The following is a 24,088-nucleotide window of genomic DNA, read 5'->3' on the forward strand; positions in this document are numbered from 1 at the left end:
AAAGGCGTCAAGCATCCTGAACTAGACAACACTGACTGGCTCCTGCAGTTTCACTATCTCGTGGACATAACTGGCCATCTGAACCAGCTCAATGTGAAAATGCAAGGTATACAATCTCATCCCTTCAACAAGCAGTGTTTGTATTTGAAAGAAAGCTGGAAGTCTTTCTCAGGGACATTGAAACAGGTCGTCTTCTGCACTTTGAAAGACTGCGACAATTTAGAGATGCATGCTTAGCAAGTGACTCCACTCAACATCTGGATCTCCAGCAGCTAGCTGGCTTTACGTCCAATCTCCTGCAGTCATTCAAAGCACGTTTTGGAGAATTTCGTGCGCGCACTGGTCTTTTCAAGTTCATCACTCATCCACATGAGTGTGCATTGGACAAAGTCGACCTGACATGCATCCCCGGGGTCTCTATCGGAGACTTTGAGCTGGAAGTTGCTGACCTAAAGGCATCAGACATGTGGATGAGTAAGTTCAAGTCACTTAATCGAGAGTTGGAAAGTCTTGCGCGACAGCGAGCAGAGCTGGCGAGGGAACACAAGTGGACAGAAATGAAAAATCTTCAACCTGAAGACCAGCTGATTTTTAAAACTTGGAACGAGCTTCCTGTGACATACCACACAATGCAGCGTGTGAGTATTGCCGCATTGACCATGTTTGGCTCTACATATGCATGTGAGCAGTCATTCTCGCATATGAGGAACATTAAGACCAACCTACGCTCACGTTTAACTGATGGAAGCCTCAATGCCTGCATGAAGCTCAACCTCACCACGTATGAACCAGACTACAAGGCCATCAGCAAAACCATGCAGCACCAGAAGTCGCATTAAAAGTAAGACATTTAATTTATTATACGTTAAAATACTATATGGCTTTTAATGAAATATATTTAGAAATATATTTGGCTTTTATGGCTATCCCAGTCAAAAAGGTTCCCGACCCCTGGTCTAGATTATCAAGGAGGCAGATATATTAATTATACAGTCCATGCTTATCCATAGTGGGGTTTACATCTGGGGGAAAGGTGAGAGGCGATTCCACCAAGGAAGCCTCTGGAACGATCGGGAAGGTTCCAGAAGGGGTGTGGGCAGAGGTGGGGCTTACTCCCGGGTAGGGGGATATAAGCGGGACACAGAGCAATGCAAGGGGTTGGTGCAGAAGACTGAAGAGGAGCCCCACCGCTGCTGCCCTGCCACCTCCATCAACCACGTGGGGGCTCGTCCTCCAGCCGCCCAGCCACTCCCTAGCGCACCGTCAGCCAGCGGTGCGTTGGAGAGCGGGTGAGCCCCACGTGACGCGGGGCAGCGTAGCCACACAAAGAGTGGACGTGGCTGTACCGAGCTTTCATTGAATAAACAACCGAGGTTACTTACCGTGTCGGAAACCACTCATTGCGCAAACAACAATTATAATGTCCAAATCTTGTAGCTCGACGTTGGCTCAGTGGGACAACTACCGGGTGATATTATCAGAAGAAACTCATTGCAACTGCTAATGAATTACGAGTGCTCTTCTTGCCATATTAAACGTGATATTGCACATCTCCTCATACCGACATTTTATTTGCATTCATGTATGCATAGTTAGTGATTGGTGAGTTCAATGAGTGGTGAGAATGAGAATCAGTGGCGTCAAGCAAGTGGTGTTAAGTGACTGATGGATGTTGGTTTAGTGTGTCGGATGAGTTTCTGGTGAGAAGGTCACCTGAACGGCGATGGTCATGTGTGCCGTGAGTCTTTAGTAGTCTGATGAATGTAAGTATTGGGTGAGCCCAAGATGATTGGTGAGTAAAGAGTCGTGAGTGGTGACCTTGTGTGAGGTGTCTGGTGAATGTGCACTAACATCCTGTTGTATATATGCCTTTTCCAAAGAATAATATTAAGAGTGATGTGGCCTATTTTTAACGTTCTAAAAATGCAGTAACGGAGGCCTGTGAACTTCTGCCTCGAGACAACAAAGGCGAAAGGAGCACCCCCCGCTGCCTCGCCCCCACACGAAAAAAGACATCTGGAGATTATTTTTTACAAGCTTTGGCTTGGCAAAGTTGTAAAGTAGAATTGACCACCACCTCATAGAAATATTTTCAAACATCATGGTATTAAACATTAACTTGATATTATATATTGTTACGTGATGATGTAGCTCAGGAGGTTTTGAATACGACTTGTTGCATGTTTAATTAACACACCTATCTATACATGAGTGCCATGAAATCTGGGTTAGTCATATGAACTTGATAACGAATTATGGAAGTTTTGTATTGAAGTATTGAACCAAAGGATCATTCAGAAGATATACAATAAGAATTATGTAACTTCTCCACGACCAAAATAACATGTATTCCAGGGGTATAATCAGAGCCTTTCCAACCGCCTTTGTGCTCCCAGTGGCTGTCATTACATGCTACAGCAGGAATTCATTTCTAAGCATGAGCCGACCTATTGAGGGGGGAAGGCCATTTCATAATAAACAAGGCTACAGACACACCACACTTAGGGGCAACTTAGAATATCTGCGTCCACAAGCCTTGAGAGGACCTTCAGAGGAAGGGGGGAAGTATGGCCGTAGTGACAATCACTGGCTCAGGATATTTGGGCAGCCAGATAAAAAGGTCCATAAAAAAACCACCACATGTGCAAAGGTGGGAGAAGCTTCGGGCCTTGATGTGGCTTAGGAGAATAATGAAATAAACTAGAACAGACAAGCCACACACCCGGCGGACAAAAGGTCCACGACCTCAAAGGAACATCTGCGCTTTTGTGAGAGGAAAAAATATCGTAAGGTCAGCAACTGACCAATGATGACCGCGGAGCGGAGAAGAAATTCAAAAGGCCAACAGCTGACCCAAGGAAGCAAAAGTCGGGAAATGTCAGGGAAATATCGGATATAAGGAGGAAGCCAAACCACACAAACTAGTGTTGCAACGGCAAACTCCGGGGGGCACATGTAACCAGCCAAATGTAAAGAGTCTTGCTCTGGGGTATGGTCCTCGAAATCAACCTTTAGGTGTCGAGTCTTGCAGAGGCAAACGGATCTGTGTTGCTAAGTGTTGAGTTCTGCGTTGACAGACTCTGAGTATCTCTGAAAGTTTTATTCTACGTTATGTTTTGAGTCACTTTCAGCGTTAACTACTGCGATAAATTGTACTGTACTAAGCTATAAAAGTTGTGAGAAGCTAAGAGGTGTGCGAATGCATTTTCATATAATACTGTGATCAGCTAAGAGTTGTGAGAGGCTAAGAGGTGTGCGAAGGCATCTATATATATGTAGGACCTGAGATGACACGCGCCACGCGGTTGGTTGCGGAGCGAGCTTGCAACGGACAGTGGGGGGCAACTGAGGACATAGAGTTGTTGTTGCGCCAATTCAGGGGGAGGTCATTAAGAGACGCCACAGGTGTTAAGGGTAACTGAGGACGTAGGCCGGTGATTGGTCGAGAGGGTAAGTGTCTACAAAAACAACATCACGTGACATCACGTGAGGCTGGGGGCCTGGGGGCGAGTAGCGAAGCGGGGGATGACATAATTAATTGGGGCTGATTGGTTCAGGGATAAAGGAGTGAGCGTATGGAGATACGGGGGTCGATTGTGAGTGTTGGAGTCGCAGTTGGAGTTAGCGATGGAGTCGCAGCTGGAGACGGTGCCTGGGACAGAGACGGAGCAACAGAGAGTATAGTATAAGGTAGCTGTGGATAAGAGTGTATAGTATAAGGTAGCAGTGGATAAGTGTGTATAGTATAAGGTAGCAGTGGATAATAGTGTATAGTATAAGGTAGCAGTGGACAAAGAGAATACAGTATACGGTAGCAGTGGATATAGAAAGTACGGAGAGAGTATCAAGGACGGAGCGATTACAGCGTAGCGAGCAGCACAGTGACGGACCTGAGTGGAGAGAGAGAGAGCGAGCAAAGCGGTGAAGCGGAGCGAGCGAATGGAGGAACATTGAACGATGCTGTCGGAGATGTGAACTATATGTGAAATAAAAGGAACGAGAAAGACAAAGAAGTTGTCGCGTCAGTAAGAGTCCTGCATATATAAATGCCGAGCTTTATCTGTGATGAACGCTGCACTTCCCGTCGTTTTCATGCAGGAGGCGCGTAGGTTTGAACGACGGAGGCGTACGGACAGACGTTCGATTACGTTGGAATCAATCTGCAGAACGAGGCGATTCGTGTTGATTCCCCGAATCGATTCCCAGAATCGACTTGGCCCCCACTGACACGACTTTGCCATTTGTTTGGCGACAATTTCCCATTCTCCCCACATACGCTATCACAATCAACAAGTCGCAGGGACAGACAGATTATGTTGGTAAGCGCACGACTTTATCTATCTTTGTATGATGCATATGATGAACACTTGCTAGAGAGAGATTAGAGCGAGGAGAGGCCTTCAATAATGTTCCATAACAGATTTTTTTTTCACTTCCAGTAACAAATTATGGACGAGGACGAAGATCCCCTTGCAAAAAAGTGTCGAAAGGCTAACGAACGAAAGCAAAGATGGTTGGGCAAGCAAAGTCAGGAGTCGCTCAAGAGAATTCATGCAGCACATTGTGAATCTCAACAATGTTACAATGCCGACACCTACATGATGTCGAAGCAGTTGCGCGAGATGTTTGCTTTCATCTGCTGCTTCGCTCAGCCCGCATCACCTCTCATGCTGTGGGAGGACCATAAACTGGATTTAGCTCGCGACTACATGCGAAGAGATGCCGACGACACCGCCATCAACAAAGCACTTCACGACATCAACAGCGTCCTGCTGCAGCACGGATTTCTTTGCAAAGAAATTGGATTGCCAACACAAAAGGGAATCCCACCGGAAAAAGATGTGTATGACCAAGTTGAGGAAGCAAACGATGGTGCACGACGTCTCGCGATGCTCAACGAGAAGCAGCTCGACGCGTTCAACAAGATCATCAAGGCTGTCGATGACGAGAATGTGATGAACCGATGCTTCTATCTCGACGGTCCCGGAGGTTCGGGCAAGACCTTCCTCTACACAACTCTCATGGCGTACATCGAGGTCGAGGACAACTTGCACTGCCATTTGCAACGACAGACATCGCCGGCACAATGCTCAAAGGAGGACGTACTCTTAACAGTGGATTAAAACTTTCAGTTTCCTTGCTCGACACTTCAGTCTTTTCCATGCGGCCTGCATCACTACAAGCCGAAGTTCTGCACAAAGCTTCGCTCATCATCATCGACGAAATTACTATGCTGCCAAAAAACGGACTTCGCTGCATTGACAAGATCCTGCACGAGGTGATGGGCAACGATGAACCATTTCGTTGTAGGCGGCGACTTTCGACAGACTCTTCCCATTATGCAGCGAGGAACACGAACAGACATCATTGAGTGCTGTATGAAGGCAAGCCGGTTGTGGAAGAACTTCACGCAGCTCATGCTTACGACAAACATGTGCAGCGAGGGACAAAATGAGCACAACAAATGGCTCCTTAAAGTTGGAACAGGCACCTTTCCCCAGTGCTGGGAATCTTCAAAGAGGGCAAAATCCAATCCCCGAGCAGATGGTGGCAACGGATGATCTCATCAAATACATCTTCGTCAGTATTGCAGACATGTCTATAGACGACCTTTCAAAGTTAAGGCGAGAATCAAGAATTTTTAAGCGAGAATCCATGTGTAGCGCTGTAGATGGGCTGCACTTACCTGCAGTGGTAGACAGGGCCCATCAGGGGCGGTACCTCGTACCGCCCCTGATGGGCCACTGCATTCCCCAACCCAAAAGCAGGAGGCGGCTGCAGGGTGTTCTGGGATTCCCCGCGACCCCTCCTGACGGGAAGGGGCTGCGGGTGTTTTAGGATCCCCCAGGACCCCACCCCTCCGTTGGGAAGGGGTATAAAAGCGGACCTCTCCAGAGGTTCGAGGCTAGTCCAAAGTCCAAGAAAGAAGCCAGAAGACCAGCCAGCCTAGGACCCTGGGACCCCTAGCCCCGCTGTCATTGTAAGGGCCGGGGCTCTGTGTGCCAGTGGTGAGACCCAGAGACTCCCAGCCTGAGAGCGTAGCCGGTGTAGGCACGTTGGGATCGGAGGCTGTGTTCCTAGGCTGTACAGAGGGCTGTTACTGTTGTGCGTTATATATAATAAATACGTGGCTTCTACGAGTGTCTCCAAGAACTCACTACAATTGTATTATCACGTTTGGTAATACACCCCTAGATCACGAAGCCAAGCATCACACACACACAATACATCCCCCTAGCCAACGAAAGAACCAACAATAATACACGTAACTACACACACATTGATCATAATACAAACCCACACACATTAATAATAATACACATACACTCAGCACACAAACACGTTGATAATACACATTATATACATACATTTTCACTTAACATTTTACGCGCATTTTATCACACATGATTCATCACGTTACCCTTACACTCAATTAACATCAATTAACATTAATTGCACACACATTTCATTATTTAGCCTAATTTGCATAATTTCGTATTTTTTCGTATTTTTTCTTTTATTATATACTTTTTTCACAACACATTACATACAACAGTCCACTAATAATTTCATTCAATCAGATTTGTTGGCATTTTTATTTTGCACCAATCCAAACTATACACCATGAGATTAGAAATATATAGAGCTCACTGCAGTATGACAAATTAACAAAACATTAATCATTTAAAAAGACATTCTCTTTATAATGCTGTATGACCCTCAATCAACTTTCTTCCTACAATACACCATGATATGATCCAATCCTGACTCAATCGATATTGTAAGAAATTGCACATACTACCTGACCTTGACCTATATATTGAAACTTAAATGACATTCATTTCAAGTGATTCAATACACTGGATATGTAGGGACTGTACAAGTGAAGCAAACAAGACATTTAAAGGTGGCCCAATGGTCCGGTGAGCTTGCAGCACGAACTGTTGCTTGGGAATACATACTTTGCGAATTTAGTGGCTTGTTCAAATTTAGCATTTATAATCAGTCGAATGGTATTGTATATGCAATATGTTTTTAACAGTGTCTATACAAAAATAGAAGATTTTAACTTGGTATGGGAAGGACAGTGTTATGGTGGACGTTCAATTTAAAAGATGTATATTCAGTACTGGATGTAAATTTTTCATGTTGGTATTGCCACATTTTTTTTCAAAATAACGAACTGTTCAACATCTGATCTAAGTGCCAAATTATGTTATCATTAACACTGGTAACATGTCTAGTATGGCCAAACAAACTCAGTTAATCGAACCACCCATTCTGTGCTCACATGCTCGGTCTCACATTGCAACAAGGAATACCAGTAACAAGAAAATGTAATTCTAGGGTTAGTGGTAGCATTGATGTAAAGAGCGTGAAGCTTTAAGCCTGTGGCTTCTTGAATGCGGCAATTGTGGCATTGACTCCACTGTTGATGCTCTGCTCTCCCTCCGCGAGCTTCGGGGCTTCACGGTACACGCTCATAACCTGCGGGAGAAACGGAAAATGGGTGGTGTTTGAAAGTCAGTACCTACAGATAACGAACATGATGGCAATCATACCTTGGACGAAACTAGCCACACTGATTACTCATGCCACCTTTGCTTTATGATCGATTAAAAGGTCATCACACTGTGCCATGGCTTCTATTTGCACTCAACACCTGACTCATCTTGTGGTTTTAATGTTTCCCTTTAGTTTTTGACCACTGGATTCCACTGTCAATGCTTGTCTTGGTAACATGTCCATTTCAATCCTCCACATATGCCCCATCCGTATAACGTTTTCCTGATAAATTAAAAGTTTGTAGGTGACACCTACATTGATATTTACAATATCAAAATTGACAATAATATTCACATTCATGAGACCAATAACAATAACGACCTTGACAGTGACGTGGTATTAACAATGATTTTGACTACCATTTGCATGATAATGACAATGACATCGCTACATTAATAGCATCAATATTGACATTGACAGCAAGATCATGGAAATAACATTGACAATTTGACATTGACATCATCGGCACTCACAGCGCTGATCCAGCTCGTGTAGGCTGACACACGGGTGAACACGGTGGGCTTGCGGATCGTGTTGCAACCCAGAGATGATATGTAGCTGGTGATTCCCTGCACCACCCAAGCATTGTCCCACCGCTGGCAGTTCAGTGGGCCACCTCCATCACCCTGTGATGCATACAAGAGGATAGACATGCATCTCCGTTAACTGGGTAAAGCAGCAACGGGATATGGTGGTGGGTGCTGGCAAGGTTCAGTACAGGAGATTGGAGCTCATGTATCGGTGTCTGGATGATCAAACTTTGCAAGTGTGCTTTCGGACCGTGTTGCTAAATAACAGAGTTATATCGCACAACCCCGAAGCCTGATCCCTCCCATTGCCCAAAACGCCTTTCTGTGTCTTGCCCCATACGACTCTGGCAGCTAGATACACGTGGCAGTGTCTGGCTACCAAATATGACAAGTCAACATTTGATTTGTGTTAATACAGTCATGCATTAACTTAGTCTGTGGGGATTTTAATACATTCTTAGTGTCCGTGGATTTAATTTAGTCATTCTGTTATTCGAGGCAATTAAAACAGTCACACTATTTGTCGACCCGAGTTATTATTTGTTGAGGTGAATGTGCGCCCCTTTCGCTCCCCCAACATTGACAGGTGAGCCAGTCAGTGATATTAGTGGTCAAAGTCATCACCATGCTTGGTGATTGTTGTCCACTCACTGTTGACTAAATTAAGATTTAAAGGAAACATTTTGTTGACAACTATTCTCATCAGTAATTTTGGTTAAGGAATTGACGCGGGTTGGCTCGCGTTCAACTCCATACGCACATAGCACGCAGAGCGGGTGCTGCCCCCCGCGCAGATCACGCTGCTCCTCAGGCTGCTCCCCCACCAGCTGGGCTGGCTGCACGTCGCGTAGTCCACCACGGGCAGGCTGGCCTGCTGCAACGCGCTGGGGAAGGGGCCGCTGGCTGCTCACATGCACAGACAATGTGAAGATGGAGAGCGTTGGTGAAAACATCTGAGTTAGGTGGCGTTAACAGGCGCTCCCCAAGCGAACCGTCGCTGTCTTTATGCTCAGAAGGGAAAGGCCACATAGCAACACCGCCACCCTACTGGCAGGCTTTTTCCCACTCCTGACTATGCAGAGTTGCGTTCCTTTTTTCAACCCCAAAAATATTAAGGGCTGAGTCAACCCTAGAATGTGACTTGTGACAGCCATCTTCATCTCGTTAATCTGCAGGGGAAATTGTCACGTTGCGCTGAATGGACACTGAGTGAACGGTACTCACTGTCGAGGGATCCCCAGCCCGTGGCGTAGCACGGGTAGTTGTTGGACAGTATCTGGTTGGGGCTGGGCAGGCAGGCGAGGCGCACCTTGCTGGAGAGAGCCACAGGTGACGCAATCTTGAACATGGCGATGTCGTACCTGTGGGGGATTGAGGCAGGGGCAGCTGTGATGCGACGCTCAACACCGAACATAACACCAAGCAATGGGGGTTCAGCGCGTACGAGTACAAATCAAGACAACTAATCGCCTTGTCATTATCACTGCTTTCTATCATAAAATTCTACAGTTGAAAAATTACCATTCCCTAAAATATCTATTATGAAAGCCCGGCGTTCCATGTGTCCGTTTGTTTGTCCGTCAACTAAATTATTAGAGTCTTTCAGAAGGAGGCTGAATCAAAGAGATAGAGAAAGTGAACCCCCCCTCCCCCCAGAAGTTTACAACAATTGTCGACCCCCCCCAATTATTTTCACTCCCCCCCCCCAAAAAAAAGACATATTTTGTAGACATATATGCCTATACTCCCTACATTAAATAGAGTCTAGATTTCATTTGTAGGCAGGAGTTAGAATAAGGCGGCCACAGGTCGCCAAAATTCTAGTTATATTAAAATTAGATTTTTTGGCACTTCAAGGCAGTGTCAATTAATAACTTTGTGAGTAAAAAATATTAGATCTATTTCTTGTCCGTCTGAATATATCATGTGCATGTCTGTCTGATTGTATGTATGTCTGTCTATTGCAACTCTAAATGCCACGGTGTCACGTAGCCCATGTGCGTTCTCACCCGTTCGCCGGCATGCTGGGATTCCAGTAGCTATGCCAGACGGCCAGGCTCAATGGAGGGGTGACCTCCCCGAACTCGGATGTGGACACACTGTGCTTTCCCAGCACCACCCTGTAGCTGTAGCCACTCCTGCACGTTGTGGTGGATGTGGGGAGATAACAGAGCGACGGACGGTCTTAATCACTTACACCTGTAAACATTGCAGTGAAGAATTACTAAACATAAATAGTGCGAGTTACAGCATGGTATTTTCACTGCCACATTGCGGCATCGTGTAAAGGTCATTTATAGAAGCTGCCTCTTTGCTCCAAGATCCACTGCTCCACCTTTGGTGGCCGCAATGTTGTACAGGAAATACTGTACAACACCTGGGCCCCTGTGCAGTTGCACCACCTGCACACAATAGAGACGCCACTGGTGCCGTGACTCACGTGAAGCAGCTCGCAGAGGTGAGCACCCATTGACTATCAATGAGGGTTCCTCCGCAGTAGTTGACCCATCTTCCTCCAGAGTACCTCTGCACGAGCGCCTGCAATGCACACACAGCAAAGTGGTGGTAGTTACTGTCATTTTTCCAAAATTAATTACAAATTATATATCTAGTAATAAAGTCCTATCTTAGCCTGTTTGCCAATCCACTGTCGGTATGACCATGCCTCAATATTCGTCATTGCTGGTTATGAAAGGATGGAATTCGGGACTGGTTCGGATTTAATCGCCACTGATGTTAGCAGTCGCTGGGAGTGTAACTCATGTAGCCTGGTTCATAGTGAAATACGTAAACCACTGTGCTTTTGTCAATCCACTGCTGGATGGGGGCCTCCACGTGGCATGTACAACAATGGATGCTGCTGCACTATGATCGACTGACAATGCAGCGTGTGGCTGTGATGGCTGTTATTCAGCCTCTGCCGTTACCTGCCAAGGCCAGGAGTTGGCGCGAGCCTCCACGCCGTTCACCACCCGGATCTGCGGATACGCTGCGATCCCACAGCTCTGAGCAGACACCTCAGCTATATGGAATAATAGCACACACACAATAGTACACTAAACTAATAGCACACATACAAAAGCACACTAAGACAAAAATCCCCCGTATAGCCTGAACAGATTGTTGGAGCAAGTTCTGTTAGCGAGCCCCTATAAAGGCCTGCACGACACATTAAGAGGTGGGTGGCCAACACCACGCCCGGCCGCCTTTGTTTCCCTAGTGGCAAGGTACTCATTTGAGGCTGAGTCGACCTAGGGGAGGCCCAGAACCGGTTCAGATAATCGTCACTGGTGTTGGCCAAGAGCGGGAATCGAATTTGGGCCGCCAGGTTCGTAGCGCAGGAGGCTAACCGCTACCCTACCGCTCGCCCTACCGCACAAAAGCACACACATATATATGAATCTCTGTTTACTATCCGAGAGATTAATGTTATGTTGTGCTGTTCGGCATTATCTCAAATGTTTTAATCCACGTACCAGAAGCTTCCGATAGAACTAAGTCCAGTTTCTGAAGCCAGAACGGTTGCTCCACTTAATCAAATGCGTCCATTGCAATCACTCAGCAGCTCAAGATGACAGCAAGAGCAGCACTCACCTGCAACCAGCAGGGCAGCGCAGACGAGAAAGGCGAGCATGATTGATCGATGACTTTGAGCTTCTTGAAGACTTGGGGCTTCTCAATCACGAGTGGATCCTCTCCACTACCGTGTCTCACTGCTGGGACCTCTTTGCTTTTATACAGAATCTGCTGCCCACGTGGGACGTCCAAGGGCAAACAGAATGGAGAAGTCCAACGCGCAGACACATTCATATGCAAATGAATACTTGATTCATTCCAAATAAAGACGTTGCAGCATCTTTATTATCAGGTGGGTGTCAGCAGGTGGGAAGTGGTGGGCTATTCATGTTTTATTTTTCGAGGGCTTACAAAGCTGTGCATTGGAAACGTAGGAGTGTGCCCAACGTTCTGTCGTTATGCAAACACAGAAGATCACATCCTGGTTGGTATTTGACTTGGCCTATTATCTCCAGTTGGTTGATAAAATGAGTAAAGTATCTACCTCTTTGTTGCAATATAACTGTGGCTGTTTTACAGGGATACTGCCCCCCACCGTAGGTATGGCGTATATCTTCCACTGGCTTAAGGTCACCAGCGGAGGTGAACACTGACACTGTTTGAACAGGGAGTCACTTTAACTTGGCTTTTAATTTGCTAGGTCATTATGTTATTAGAAACACATTGAGTAATCGCCGTGTTTTTTTATTAAAATTTATACAAAATGTAGTTGTTATTATGAAGACAACACGGAATATTAGTTAATTCGCCTAAATGTTTTGTTTGGGGTATACAGTCACTGGACCAGTTTAATCTTTTTGTTTGCCTTTCAATCTGGATGCAGTGGTACACGCCTACGATCTGGCATTTGTTAACTGGAATGTTGGTGCATCACGTAGATATTTGAAACACTTCCACACCTGATACGATCAAAAGTGGCCAAGAGATATCAATACAACAAATTGGCTATCGATTTCATTAGCTGTAAGGAATAATAGCGTGCACACACAATAGAGGCTATTAAGTACATTTTCCCACACGCCGTCGTGGGGGGGGAGATTTCTTCAGATTTTCTCTGGCTCTTTCAACACACCAAGCATACAAATACAGAGACACATATGGAGAAACACAAATACTGAGACACAAAGAGACACAGCCACAGATAAACTCCTACACATACACAGAAATATATAGACACAGAGACACAGACCCGCAGAGATATGGACAAATTCACACAGACACGAATGCACTCATGCAGCTGGGAAAATTCTTGTCACAGATTTCAGCACCATTTGATTTCCTTGTTCTCGATAAGATCAGTCGAGGAATTCCCACCCAGCCACCCGGGCCCCATCGTGATGTTTTAGTTGCGTGTGTACCGCGAAGATCGAGCCAGCCCGAAAGCGTGCGCGGTGCCTTGGAATTCAAAAAGTTGAGAAGCACTGCATGCAGTGCACACCCCATGACCAATATCACTACCACGCACGCACGGGTGAGCGAACGCTCAGTAAGAGCTGCCTGGTTCACAACATTTTGCACAGGAGCGGGGGACTGCTTTCTCGTAACTTATTTCTATTATTGTATTGTCTCGACCACAATGTCTCGACCAAGCTGCTCGCTGTCACCAGCGACAATGGCTCCGATGCGATCAGTGCTGTCAAGACGTTGTTTGCCCTGGTCAACGCGGATGCCGGATATGAGCAGTTGCGGGCTTGCCACCATATTCGCTGCGCGGATCATTCGGTCCAGATCAGCATCGTCCAAGTTCTCAAACTGATCAAGTCGACCAACGCCGAACTATATCAGGCGCAGCAAGGTCGTCCGGCAGTCGTACCGCCGTGAGGCCGAGATTGCCAAGCTCGACAGCAAGGAGCCGACTCACCAGGACTTGCCGACCAGGTGGAATTCGACGTTTGACATGGGCGACGACGCCATCAAAAAGCGTGTCCCATTGGACATTATTATGGCACGCTTCCAGGATGTGATCGGCGTCAGTGCTTTCTCTGAACTGCAGTGGGCAAACATCGAGGGCGTGACAGCATTCCTGCGAATGCCGCGCAAAGTCATGCCTCATTGGCAGCGGACCGGAAGTCGACATTGGATCTCGTGCCATTGGCGATGGAGCACCTGCTCCGTCATTGCGATCGTGGTGAAGCTGCTCTTAGAGCGATCGATGAGACCTTGACCACGACAGGATGAAGGCCGAGCTGGTGTGGTACCACGACTTCCTGGTTCAGGAACCCGCCATTGTGGCATCCTACTTTAATCCACAGCTGCCGAAAACAACAGACCCAAGACGAGTTGGCTACACTGAAGGCCACGATCCGCTCTGTCCTGCAGCATCGCTACTCGGACGTGCTCACGATCCCGCCGACGGCAGACGCTGCCCATATGGAAGAGGGGTCACTGTTCAGCACCCTATTCAGCACCCTGTTCAGCACCCTGTTCAGCACCCTATTCAGCACCCTGTTCAGCACCCTGTTCAGCAACGTCGGCAGCTCCATAGACGACGGCGATGAAGTTGATCGTTTTATGAGCATGGGCGTCACGACCGCCAGCGCCTTCATCGACGTAATGCAGCGGTGGTCTCCCCGCAAAGAGCTGCTCCCTGCCCACTACAAGATGGCCTGCGACTACTTTGGAGCGCCGGCGACAACAACTCCCTGAGAACGCACGAATAGCAGAGCCGGGCGGGAGCTGACATGTGTTTGCCAGTCACTGTCCTCGACGCTCTTCATCCAGTCCATGTGCTTGTGCTCGTGGATCGCAGCCAGCTGCCTGAAGGTCTAACTGGGCCGGAGCGGCGCAGGATCTTATTGCCCGTCGTTCATCCCAGGACGACGGCAATGATGAACTTGATCAGGTTGTTGATGAGATCGTCATCGACCAAGACGACTGGGACGAGGAAGTTATGGAGGATGGTGTCGTCGACAGCCTCAACGCCCGATTCGAGAGTATTTTATATGAATAAAGCGTTCTACCTAGCATTTACCTGTTATAAACCTTTGTCATGGTCATGTGTAGTACTCCAGTAATTACCCTGTAATCGGGTAATTTGTATGGAGTAAGGGTAAAAGGTAAGGTAAAGGTAGGCTCGTTGTTTTTGAACTTTTACCTTTTACCTTACCTTGCTAAAGGGTAAAAGGTAAGGGTAGAGTGATTGTATTGTGCTAAGGTAGGGTAAAGGTAAGCTCGTTGTTTTTACCTTTTATCTTTCCATGCTGCGGTCTATTTAGAATGGCTTCTTTTCTATAGAACTGCTTTTTGTGTTTGTTGTCCTTCCCCCGCACCTACGATTAGCACGTCTAGCTTCATAAGGTGCATACGTGATAGTTAGAATTTAAGTGTGAAAATTCCAAAGAGAGACAAAACACAAAACACGAGGAACGGAGACACACAGACAGAGCAGAACATAAGAACGACAAAAAACGTGACTTTACCGAAAGAAACAAAGAGTAATTCCTGCAGTCACGAAACCTCCAAAATGAAGATTGAACCACTTCTATAACAGGGAAGTTTTAAGTTGATCTTTTTATCTCTCTCTCTGGGTTTTTTTGTTTTCTCTCTCTGCCTGTGTATTTAGTGTTATTTTTCTGTCTCTACTCGTTTTTTGTCGTTCTTATGTTCTGCTCTGTCTGTGTGTCTCCGTTCCTCGTGTTTTGTGTTTTGTCTCTCTTTGGAATTTTCACACTTAAATTCTAACTTAGCAATCTTTGAAATACGTAATCGACCAGGCTATGCGTTAATTGTGTGTTGACTGACTCACTGTGTTGCATTACATTACATTTCGATATTTTGCTAGGTTTTTTTAATTTAATGTGTCGCTCTCCCGTTCTAATTTTCAAGCTTGCTTACTTTATCACCCGTCGTCCTACCCATTGACATGCTATTTTTTTCTCTAACCCCCTCCCTCTCTCCGCCCCCGCCCCCTCTCTCTATTTAAGGCCTTGTCACAGAGACTGTCTCTTTCTTTGTGCCTATGTGTTGCTCTTTCTCTATGTATCTTGGTGGTATATGTCTGCTTATATGTCTGTCTATAGTTTTCTGGTTAGATTTGTGTTGCTATTTCATTTATACCTGATGATGATTGCCTGTGATGCAATCGAAACGTCGTATGCTATTATTTAATTTATTATTTTATCTTTATACGTGACTTTACCGAAAGAACCAAAGAGTGACCTGATAATGTTGGGGGAGCGGAGGGGGGCGGCGCACATCCCACCCCAATAATTAATAACTCAGACTGGACAAATAGTGTGACTGCTTTAGTCACCTAGACTAAGAGAATGACTAAATGAAATCCACCGACACCAAGATTTGACAAAAATTCCAGAGAATACGTTTATGTATGACTAAATTCAATCCATAAAGAACAAACGAAAAAATACAAACATTGATTAAATTAATGCCAGAGCCAAGAGAGTGCGTATTAATTTGCCACTTGTCATATTTGGACGTTTCCTTGCGACGTTTGCCTAGCTACCAGAGGAGTGCGGGGCAATACACAGCAATACGGTCCAAAAGCACACTTGCTAAATTGTCTAATCCAGATACCGATACAAGAGCTCCAAGCTCCTGTACTTACCCTTGCCAGCACCTACCACCATATCCCATTTCTGCTTTACCCAGAGTTAACGTGGATGCATGTCTATCCTCTTGTATGCATCACAGGGTGATGGAGGTGGTCCACTGAACTGCCAGCGGTGGGACAATGCCTGGGTGGTGCAGGGAATTACCAGCTACGTCTCATCTCTGGACTGCAACACGATCCGCAAGCCCACCGTCTTTACCCGCGTATCAGCCCACAACAGCTGAATCAGCGTTGTGGGTGCCGAGGCTGTCAATGTCAACGTTCTTACCATGATCTCGCTGTGAAAGTCAATATTGATCCAATTACTGTAGCAATGTCATTATAATTGTCATACAAATGGTACAGTCAAATTTATTTTCAACAACACGTCACTGTTAATGTGATTCTTGTTATTGGTCTTATAAATGGAAGCATAATTGTCAATGTTGATATTGTTGTAAATATCAATGTATGTGTGACTTAACCTACAACCACGTACTTAGTCAGGGAAAGGTTGTATGGATGGGGCATATGTGTAGGATTGAAATGGGAGTGTTACCAAGACAGACATTGACAGTGAAACCCAGTGGTCAGCAACCAAATGGAAACATGAAACCACAAGATGGGTCAGGTTTTGACTGTAATAGAAGAAGCGATGGCTCAGTGTGATGACCTATGTATCTTTATCGATCACAATGCAAGGGTGGCATGTAGAATCGGTGTGGCTGGTATCAGGTATGAATGCTATCATGTTCGTTAGCTGTAGGCACTAACGTTCTAACACCACCCATTCCACGTTTCTCCCGCAGGTGATGAACATGTACCGTGAAGCACCGAAGCTCGCCGAGGGAGAGCAGAGCGTCAGCAGCGGAGTCAATGCCACAATTGCTGCATTCAAGAAGCCGCAGACTTAAAGCTTCAAGCTCTTTGCATCAATGCTACCACTAATACTATAATTACAGTTTCTAGTTACGGGTATTGCATGTTTTAATGTAGGACTAGGCTTGTGAGCATATAATGTGTGGCTCGATTCAGTGTGTTTGTATGGCCATGCCAGACATGTTACCGATGTTATTGACGCTGACACAATTTAGCATTTAGATCAGACAGTTAGCTACTTTGAAATGCCACCATAACACTGCACTTTACACACCAATTTAAAATACGCTACCTTTGTGTAGTCATTGTTAAACAACATTGCATATAAATGCTAAATTTTTACATTATCCACTTAGTTTACAAATTATGTATTCCCAAGCAACAATCGGAGCTACAAGCTCACCGGACCATTGGACCACCTTTAAATGGTTTGGTTGGTGCACATGTACAGTCCAATATCAATGGAGTTAGGATTGGGTCAGGAGATATCATGGTGTATTGTGGGAAGAGAATTGATTCAGGGTGATACATCATTGTAAAGATAATGTATTTTAAAATTACTAATATATCTGATGTGTTTTCTGGATTCATCATACTGCAGTGAGCTCCATATATTTCTGGTCTTATGGTGTATACAGTATTTTGTATTAGTGCAAAAGAAAAAAAAAGAAAAAGAAAATTCAGATTTTATTAAATGACCAGTGGACGTATCTCCAGACACCTAACACCACTCACCACTCATCTTGCGCTCAACCAGGGGCGGTTTCTTCATTAGGGCGATTGGGCGACACACCACCAATGCCATTGAACCACAGAGTCACGCTAGCCGTCACTGTGCCTCTGGATATAGTCCAATCAGCGTCATGCTACGTTCTGTGGAGTACCGCCTCTTTTTGGGCGATTTCCCTCCAGCTGAGAATCGCCCCGAGTGGCCCCATAGACTTACATTCAAAGATGTTTTTTTTCTAACGGGGGCGCTGCAATGCATTCTCTATGGCTTCCGGGAGGGCTCGCCCTAACGTGCTTACGTCATCATACGTGCTTACGTCATCATACGTAGGCACGTTTCATCCAACAATATAATTTGTCGCCACCTAGTGGTTTGTTTTAATAGTGAGTATAGAAACAAACAAGATGTATTGTAAGAGTCACTTTATTTTTCATTAATATTAAAGAAGTGAAGTTGCCTTTACATGCTTAAGCTGTTAATTTATCCATTGCATGGGTGGACCTTATCCTTATCAATCATCCAGACATTTGCCCCCCCTGAGAGATTTTGCAGGAGCCGCCACTTCGCTCAACCAATACTTACATTCACCACACTGTTAAACACTCACGACACGCCTGACCATCACTATTCAGCTGAACCTTACCAGACAATCGCCACTCACCTGGAACTCATCTGACACACTAAAACTGACATACATCATTCACTTCACACTCGCCACTTGCTTGACGCTGCTAACTCTTGCTCTTACCACTCACTGAACACTCATCAGTCACTAGTTAATACAATTCCTGTTTTAAGGACTGTAGTCGAATAGTTACTAAAAGCGTCACTACATGAAGTGCAATACTCTGTGGAATATGGCAGGAAGAGCACTACTCAGCCATTAGCAGCCGCAATGAGTTTCTGCGGATAATATCACCCGCTAGTTGTCCCAATGACCCAAAGTCGAGCTACAGGATTTGGACATCATAATCATTGTTTGTACAGACATTACTGACCTACATTAAATACACCAACTCATAAACTAGCCAGATTTTGGGAAAAACAAGTCAGATTTGACATGGGACGTAAAATATAGAAACTAACATCTGGTACTAAAGTTGTATTACCGAAGCTATCAACAGAAGGTATGTATCGGATTAATTGCTCTTGTGGAAAATGCTATGTTGGGCAGACAGGACGAATGATCACCACGAGACTAAAATAACAGCAAAGGAATATTAAATACTCCCAAATATAACTGTCGGTAGTGGTAGAACACACGTGCCAACAAGGACACTCAATTGATTTTGATACTGTTAAAGTTACGTGCAAAATTAGTTACTACTGGCTAAGACTAATTGGATAATCTATCGAAATTGAGAGAAATCTGTTTTTGAACCGTTCGGATAGCTATACACTTAGTGCTGCTTGGAAACGAATAATTAAAACACTTTCCTGCGGAGGGAGTTGGTAGGAACGTTGGGTTGCTCGGTCAATGGCCAGGGTCAACGGCGGCATGGTGTATTCCGCAAATATGGCCGACTGTGAGGGCGGGCACAAGCCAGGCGTGAGTAGGTTAAACGTTGAGTTTTATAAGGGCACCACGGGGTGACCAGCCCCTCCCCACCCAGCCCCACTCCTCCCACCAGCCACCACCCACCCAGCCCCACCCTCCCAGCCCAGCCCCTCCCCACCCTCCCCTCCCCACCCAGCCCCTCCCCACCCTCCCCTCCTAGCCCCTCCCCACCCTCCCCTCTCCACCCAGCCCCACCCCTCCCATTTTTGGATGCACGACGGACGGACACAATAATCCCCTGTGGGCTGGTGTAACCAGGAGGTTCCTACCAGTATAATACATTGTTTACATGCATGCCTATTCAGGTTACCATACGTTAATGGGGATTACCTGTGAGTAGACAATGACAGGTACTGCTATTTTAGTGTACACAAATGAAAGGAGATACAAGAACAATGTGCATGGATTAGGTGCATGTATAATGTACGTTGATTACCATAATTTTCTTTATGCAAGCCACCCACTTTTATTTAGCACGTCAAATTGTATTAATTTCCGTGGTAAAAATATATCTTTTTTTTACTTTAGTGCCAATAAAAGTGTGTGCATTGAAAAACTTGTTTTTAACCTTTTTTAAACAATGAAGTGCTCTCAAATGCTGTATGTGTGTACAGCGCTCGCTATGAAGGTTCCTGCGTGGGTGGTCCCGCAGCCAGTTCGCTCAACAAATGGTTATCTGTGGAGTTTTTAATTCAGAAACTGAAACTCTGAGAGCCCCATGAGTATTCGTGTCCGGCTCTGCATTTGGTATCTATGCATTCATCTTCTATGCATTGTTTATTGTTGCCAATACTCAAGGCTCGTGCACAAGGATGACATAAAGCAGCTTTAAAGTTAACACAATTTATTGCTAATTTCATCAACATTACTGCTTCGATAAGTCCCTTGCAAAATGTAATTCTCGTGGACATGGCTTAATGAGCTTAACGACTGGTTCGACTTTAATTTTCGATTTAAAGCTTTCGTGACTGCAGGGATTCATCTTCTTGGTTCTTTCGGTAAAGTTACGTAGAAGGGAAGTAATAAAATAATAAAAATAAAACATAATAAAATAAAATAATTCTCACGACGTTTCGGCCACAACGCAAGCAGCCGTCCTCAGGTGAAGAATGAGACACTACCAAGCTAGGAGCCTATATATATAGGCTCCTAGCCTAAACGTCGTGAGAATTATTTTATTTTATTATGTTTTATTGTATTATTTTATTACTTCCCTTCTACGTGACTTTACCGAAAGAACCAAGAAGACTGGTTCGACTATAGAGTTTGTCCGAGTGTCAATAGGTTATATTATCCATTAACAATATGTCAAACTAGAACCAAATCCAACCTATTCCAGCAGATGCATTTATGTGTGGATGGGTGACCCTGCAGTGATGACCAAAAGCATGAATGCATCCTTTTACCTGTGTTAAATAAAATAAAATAACGTGAGTGGTAAAAACGAGGATGATAGTATCCCTTCCCCCACCCGCCACATCAACTCGGAAACTCAGATAATAAGACTCACTGACCTGTATCATGCAAATGATCAAATTATAAAAGTGAATACAAATTTGTTTGCTCGCATATCTCAGTTATTTATTATTCGTAGCCGAAACTATATGAGCGATGCAAACATTACCAACTGCTTCAAATTCCGTGTATAAACCGTTGACATTGCTAGGGCTGGAGGAACATTTGTTTTATTTCCAAGGATAGTTTGCATGCAGGAAGCATTTCTGTGAGACACTGGTATGTCCTAGTGTGTATTTGCGTTTGCCTATCTAATTTGAATGAGTCTACCTGGCGTATCAAACGCCATTAATCACACGCTGCCTTGCTGTCAGGAACTGTGTGTTCTGTATGCAATGTGCTTTCATTTGAAAGACGAGCACTAGAAATATTGTTACCTTGGTAGCCACCGAGTTGTCTTCGCTGTCTGAATATGGTAAACAGATAGATGTTCATTTAAGAGGAGGGAGCAGATGTAGCCATACCATTGTTACTTACACTTGGGCAGATCATAAAGAAAAGTTGTGAATATTTTAAATGAATTACCATTCAAATTAATTGCAAGAGAAAATTTAAAAAATTGCTTTTTAAAACTATATATTGTTTTTTATTCAAAGGATATTACATAACAACAATTATATTTAGCTTTAAATGTGGCCTTTATGTTGTCATGATCTTAAATATACGCTTTTTTTTCTTTGTGCAGGTGCAAGCTGATTTGGATCGGTTGTAGTCCTTCCGTATGCGATGCCAAAGATGCCTTCTTGGCACCCGATGGTTCGGCTTTGTCAGAAATGTCACCATTGTATCTGCGACTGGTCTCCTATCGATCGAAAGCTTCGTTCGATGGAGACGGGTGTCACTTTTTGGACACGTCGCCCCGTCTTAACACGCAATCTCCAGCAAAATGCGCACTTAAGTTGGCGGTTGGCGATCGACATTCGAAGTGGACTGCGACCCTCAAACGCATGGCGCCACCCCCGTGGTTGCCCCCGTGATACGTGGATCAAACAAATCACTTGAGACGCCAGTGTGTGTTAGCAAGAGCAGTTTATGTGAATGTTGTCGCAACAGGTCACACGTTTGGCACAACGGTCCTTCGCTGACTATGCATGATGAATGAATGACGTGCTATCTTGCGAATGTCATGACATTTGCCAAACTGTCAAATCGCGTGCATCTTGAGCAAATGAAAAGGGCATGTGCCTGTGTCTAATTCTTCCTTCGTTATTTGTGCACTCATCTTATTTCCTGCACCTTTGAATGCAAATACCGCTCTTTTGACAAATTCTGTACGACCAAAGCTCCGTGTGATCCGGCCGGGCCATTCTGTGCCTACACAACGTGTGAATCTCGCTCTCAGGAGTCAACTTATCAGCATTACTCCTCGTCGTTTCCAACTCCATACATGGTAACGTGGCCAAACAAACTTTAATAGTTCAACCCTGCAAATGACGAGAAATCGCAACACCACAGAAACTTTAAAGCACGCTGGAAACAAATAGTTACACTCTGGCAATCATCATCTCCTGCAGGAGTTCAACGCTGATGATCACCCGGTGATGCTGGATGTGATTACCAGCGAACACGTCGAATATAATTGTTAAATGTTGTGCATTGCTCTTCGGCATACCGGTGTGCTGCAGTAATAAACATCTGCGCGTTTGTTCACCTGATTTAAATTTTTCGAATTGTTTCGGGTGAAGAAGGGTGTAAGGTACATATTAGCAATGTGATCACGCGATTTGAGCCAAACAAAATAAATATTAATTTAGATGGGTATTTTTGCCTTTAAATTGCAACCGCGTGGCTGTTTCGCCACAACCGGTTGTCTGTGCTGCCCTCTGGCGGCAACAAGGTTGCGGCTTGCGCCGTATTTTAACAGCTATTCCCCAAGGCTCTCCTCCCACCGCCTTTGTGACTCAGGCATGGATAGTGAATCCCGAGAATATTTCAGTTGCCTTAGTTTATCTCTGTACATGAGTCTCACGCATGAACACACCGAAGTATGTTGTACTACCTTTTATGGGGTAATCATATGACAACATTCTTCTGTTAATCCAGGAGCCAATATCCTAATTTTGCACGTTATTATCATTGTTCGTGCATTATTGAGCGAATGTGTGCATTCCTGGCCTGCTGCTTTTACAGGTGTATACACATTATCTTTAACACGTAGGCTTTGGCGACCAATATTTTCCATAACAGTGGTTTTATTGGTTTAGATCGCGTAAATATAAATGTGTCGTTAAACCCGCCACCACCCGACACAGCCAATTAGTCGTGATAATACACTACGCACAAATCATATATATCTGTTTGCATTTTTTGTCATGAAACCGGGCCAAATGTTCTACTTTTGAATATAATAGCACATTTCTTATTTTGCATGTATAGCAAATGCTATACATGCACGCATCAGAGTACAGTTAACATCCTTTAACTATTTCCACACCCAAGTGAAATACTGAGAGAAAACGAACCTAGTAATCGAGTAGGGGAGAGACAACTATTTACAGTTATGGGATTTAATCCTGATTTTGGGGGGAAATTGTTCAGTTTCCGACATATGGAAAATTCAGGGGACGGATCGTTCTCAGGTACCTAAACCTTCCGTAACCCAGGAACTCCCTTTACATCATTTGGGAATTGGCGCATAAATGTAGAACACAACTCCTGGCAGACTCGTGCGGTGTGGGGAATAAAGAGGTGTAGAGTGTGTGGCTTGTTTGTGCACCGCTCCGCTTTGAGAAACCCAATGCCGGTATGCCACATGAGGTCACGAGGTCACGGCTGTATGCGCTGCACACAGTCGATTTCCAGTTCTTTGGAATCTGTAGTGCAACAGCTGCTGCAGCGACTTTTCTTTAGCGAAGAAGTGGAAAACGCTCGATTGGGATGTTTCACCAAATCCTTTAATGAGTGCTTGGTGTGTTGGAAGGAAACCCGAGAACTATAAGTAAACCAGCACGTAGGCATGTGGGAAAACACTCGATGCTCACCACTAATGGACATCTCCTGGCCATTTTGTATCGCATCACGTGTGGAAGATTCTCAAATATCTACTGGTCCACAAACATTCCACTTTAGAATGGCAAGATTAAAAAGCAAACATGTTTAAAAGGTCCAGGTATACCCCAAAGACAATATTTAGTCTAATACACGCATCTTCTCTGTGGTCCTTTAAAACACTTTATCATAACAGC

General features: G+C 44.9%; 1 protein-coding gene across 1 annotated transcript; it reads right to left on the reverse strand.

Annotated features, from left to right (window-relative positions):
- Positions 1-7,338: 7,338 nt before the first annotated feature.
- Positions 7,339-11,789, reverse strand: LOC133344066 (chymotrypsin-like elastase family member 2A). The gene is made up of 8 exons (XM_061554009.1): positions 11,691-11,789; positions 11,024-11,118; positions 10,537-10,634; positions 10,106-10,234; positions 9,321-9,457; positions 8,857-8,999; positions 8,040-8,192; positions 7,339-7,488 (listed from the first exon to the last, which is right to left on the reverse strand). Exons 1-8 carry the CDS (start codon positions 11,728-11,730, stop codon positions 7,384-7,386), a joined length of 900 nt encoding a protein of 299 aa, XP_061409993.1. The 5' UTR covers positions 11,731-11,789; the 3' UTR covers positions 7,339-7,383.
- Positions 11,790-24,088: the final 12,299 nt, after the last annotated feature.

The sequence above is a fragment of the Lethenteron reissneri genome, chromosome 19 (genome assembly GCF_015708825.2).
Source record: "Lethenteron reissneri isolate LAM-NWPU_2019-01 chromosome 19, ASM1570882v1, whole genome shotgun sequence".
Lineage (NCBI taxonomy): Eukaryota > Metazoa > Chordata > Hyperoartia > Petromyzontiformes > Petromyzontidae > Lethenteron > Lethenteron reissneri.

What these genes read in the sequence shown, in the direction of transcription:
- LOC133344066 (XM_061554009.1), bottom strand. Translation starts at nt 11,730, where the DNA reads ATGCTCGCCTTTCTCGTCTGCGCTGCCCTGCTGGTTGCAG. An exon ending in CGCTGCCCTGCTGGTTGCAG is followed by an intron (nt 11,119 to 11,690) that starts GTGAGTGCTGCT and finishes TATTCCATATAG; the next exon opens with CTGAGGTGTCTGCTCAGAGC. An exon ending in ACACGAGCTGGATCAGCGCT is followed by an intron (nt 7,489 to 8,039) that starts GTGAGTGCCGAT and finishes TTTCTCCCGCAG; the next exon opens with GTTATGAGCGTGTACCGTGA.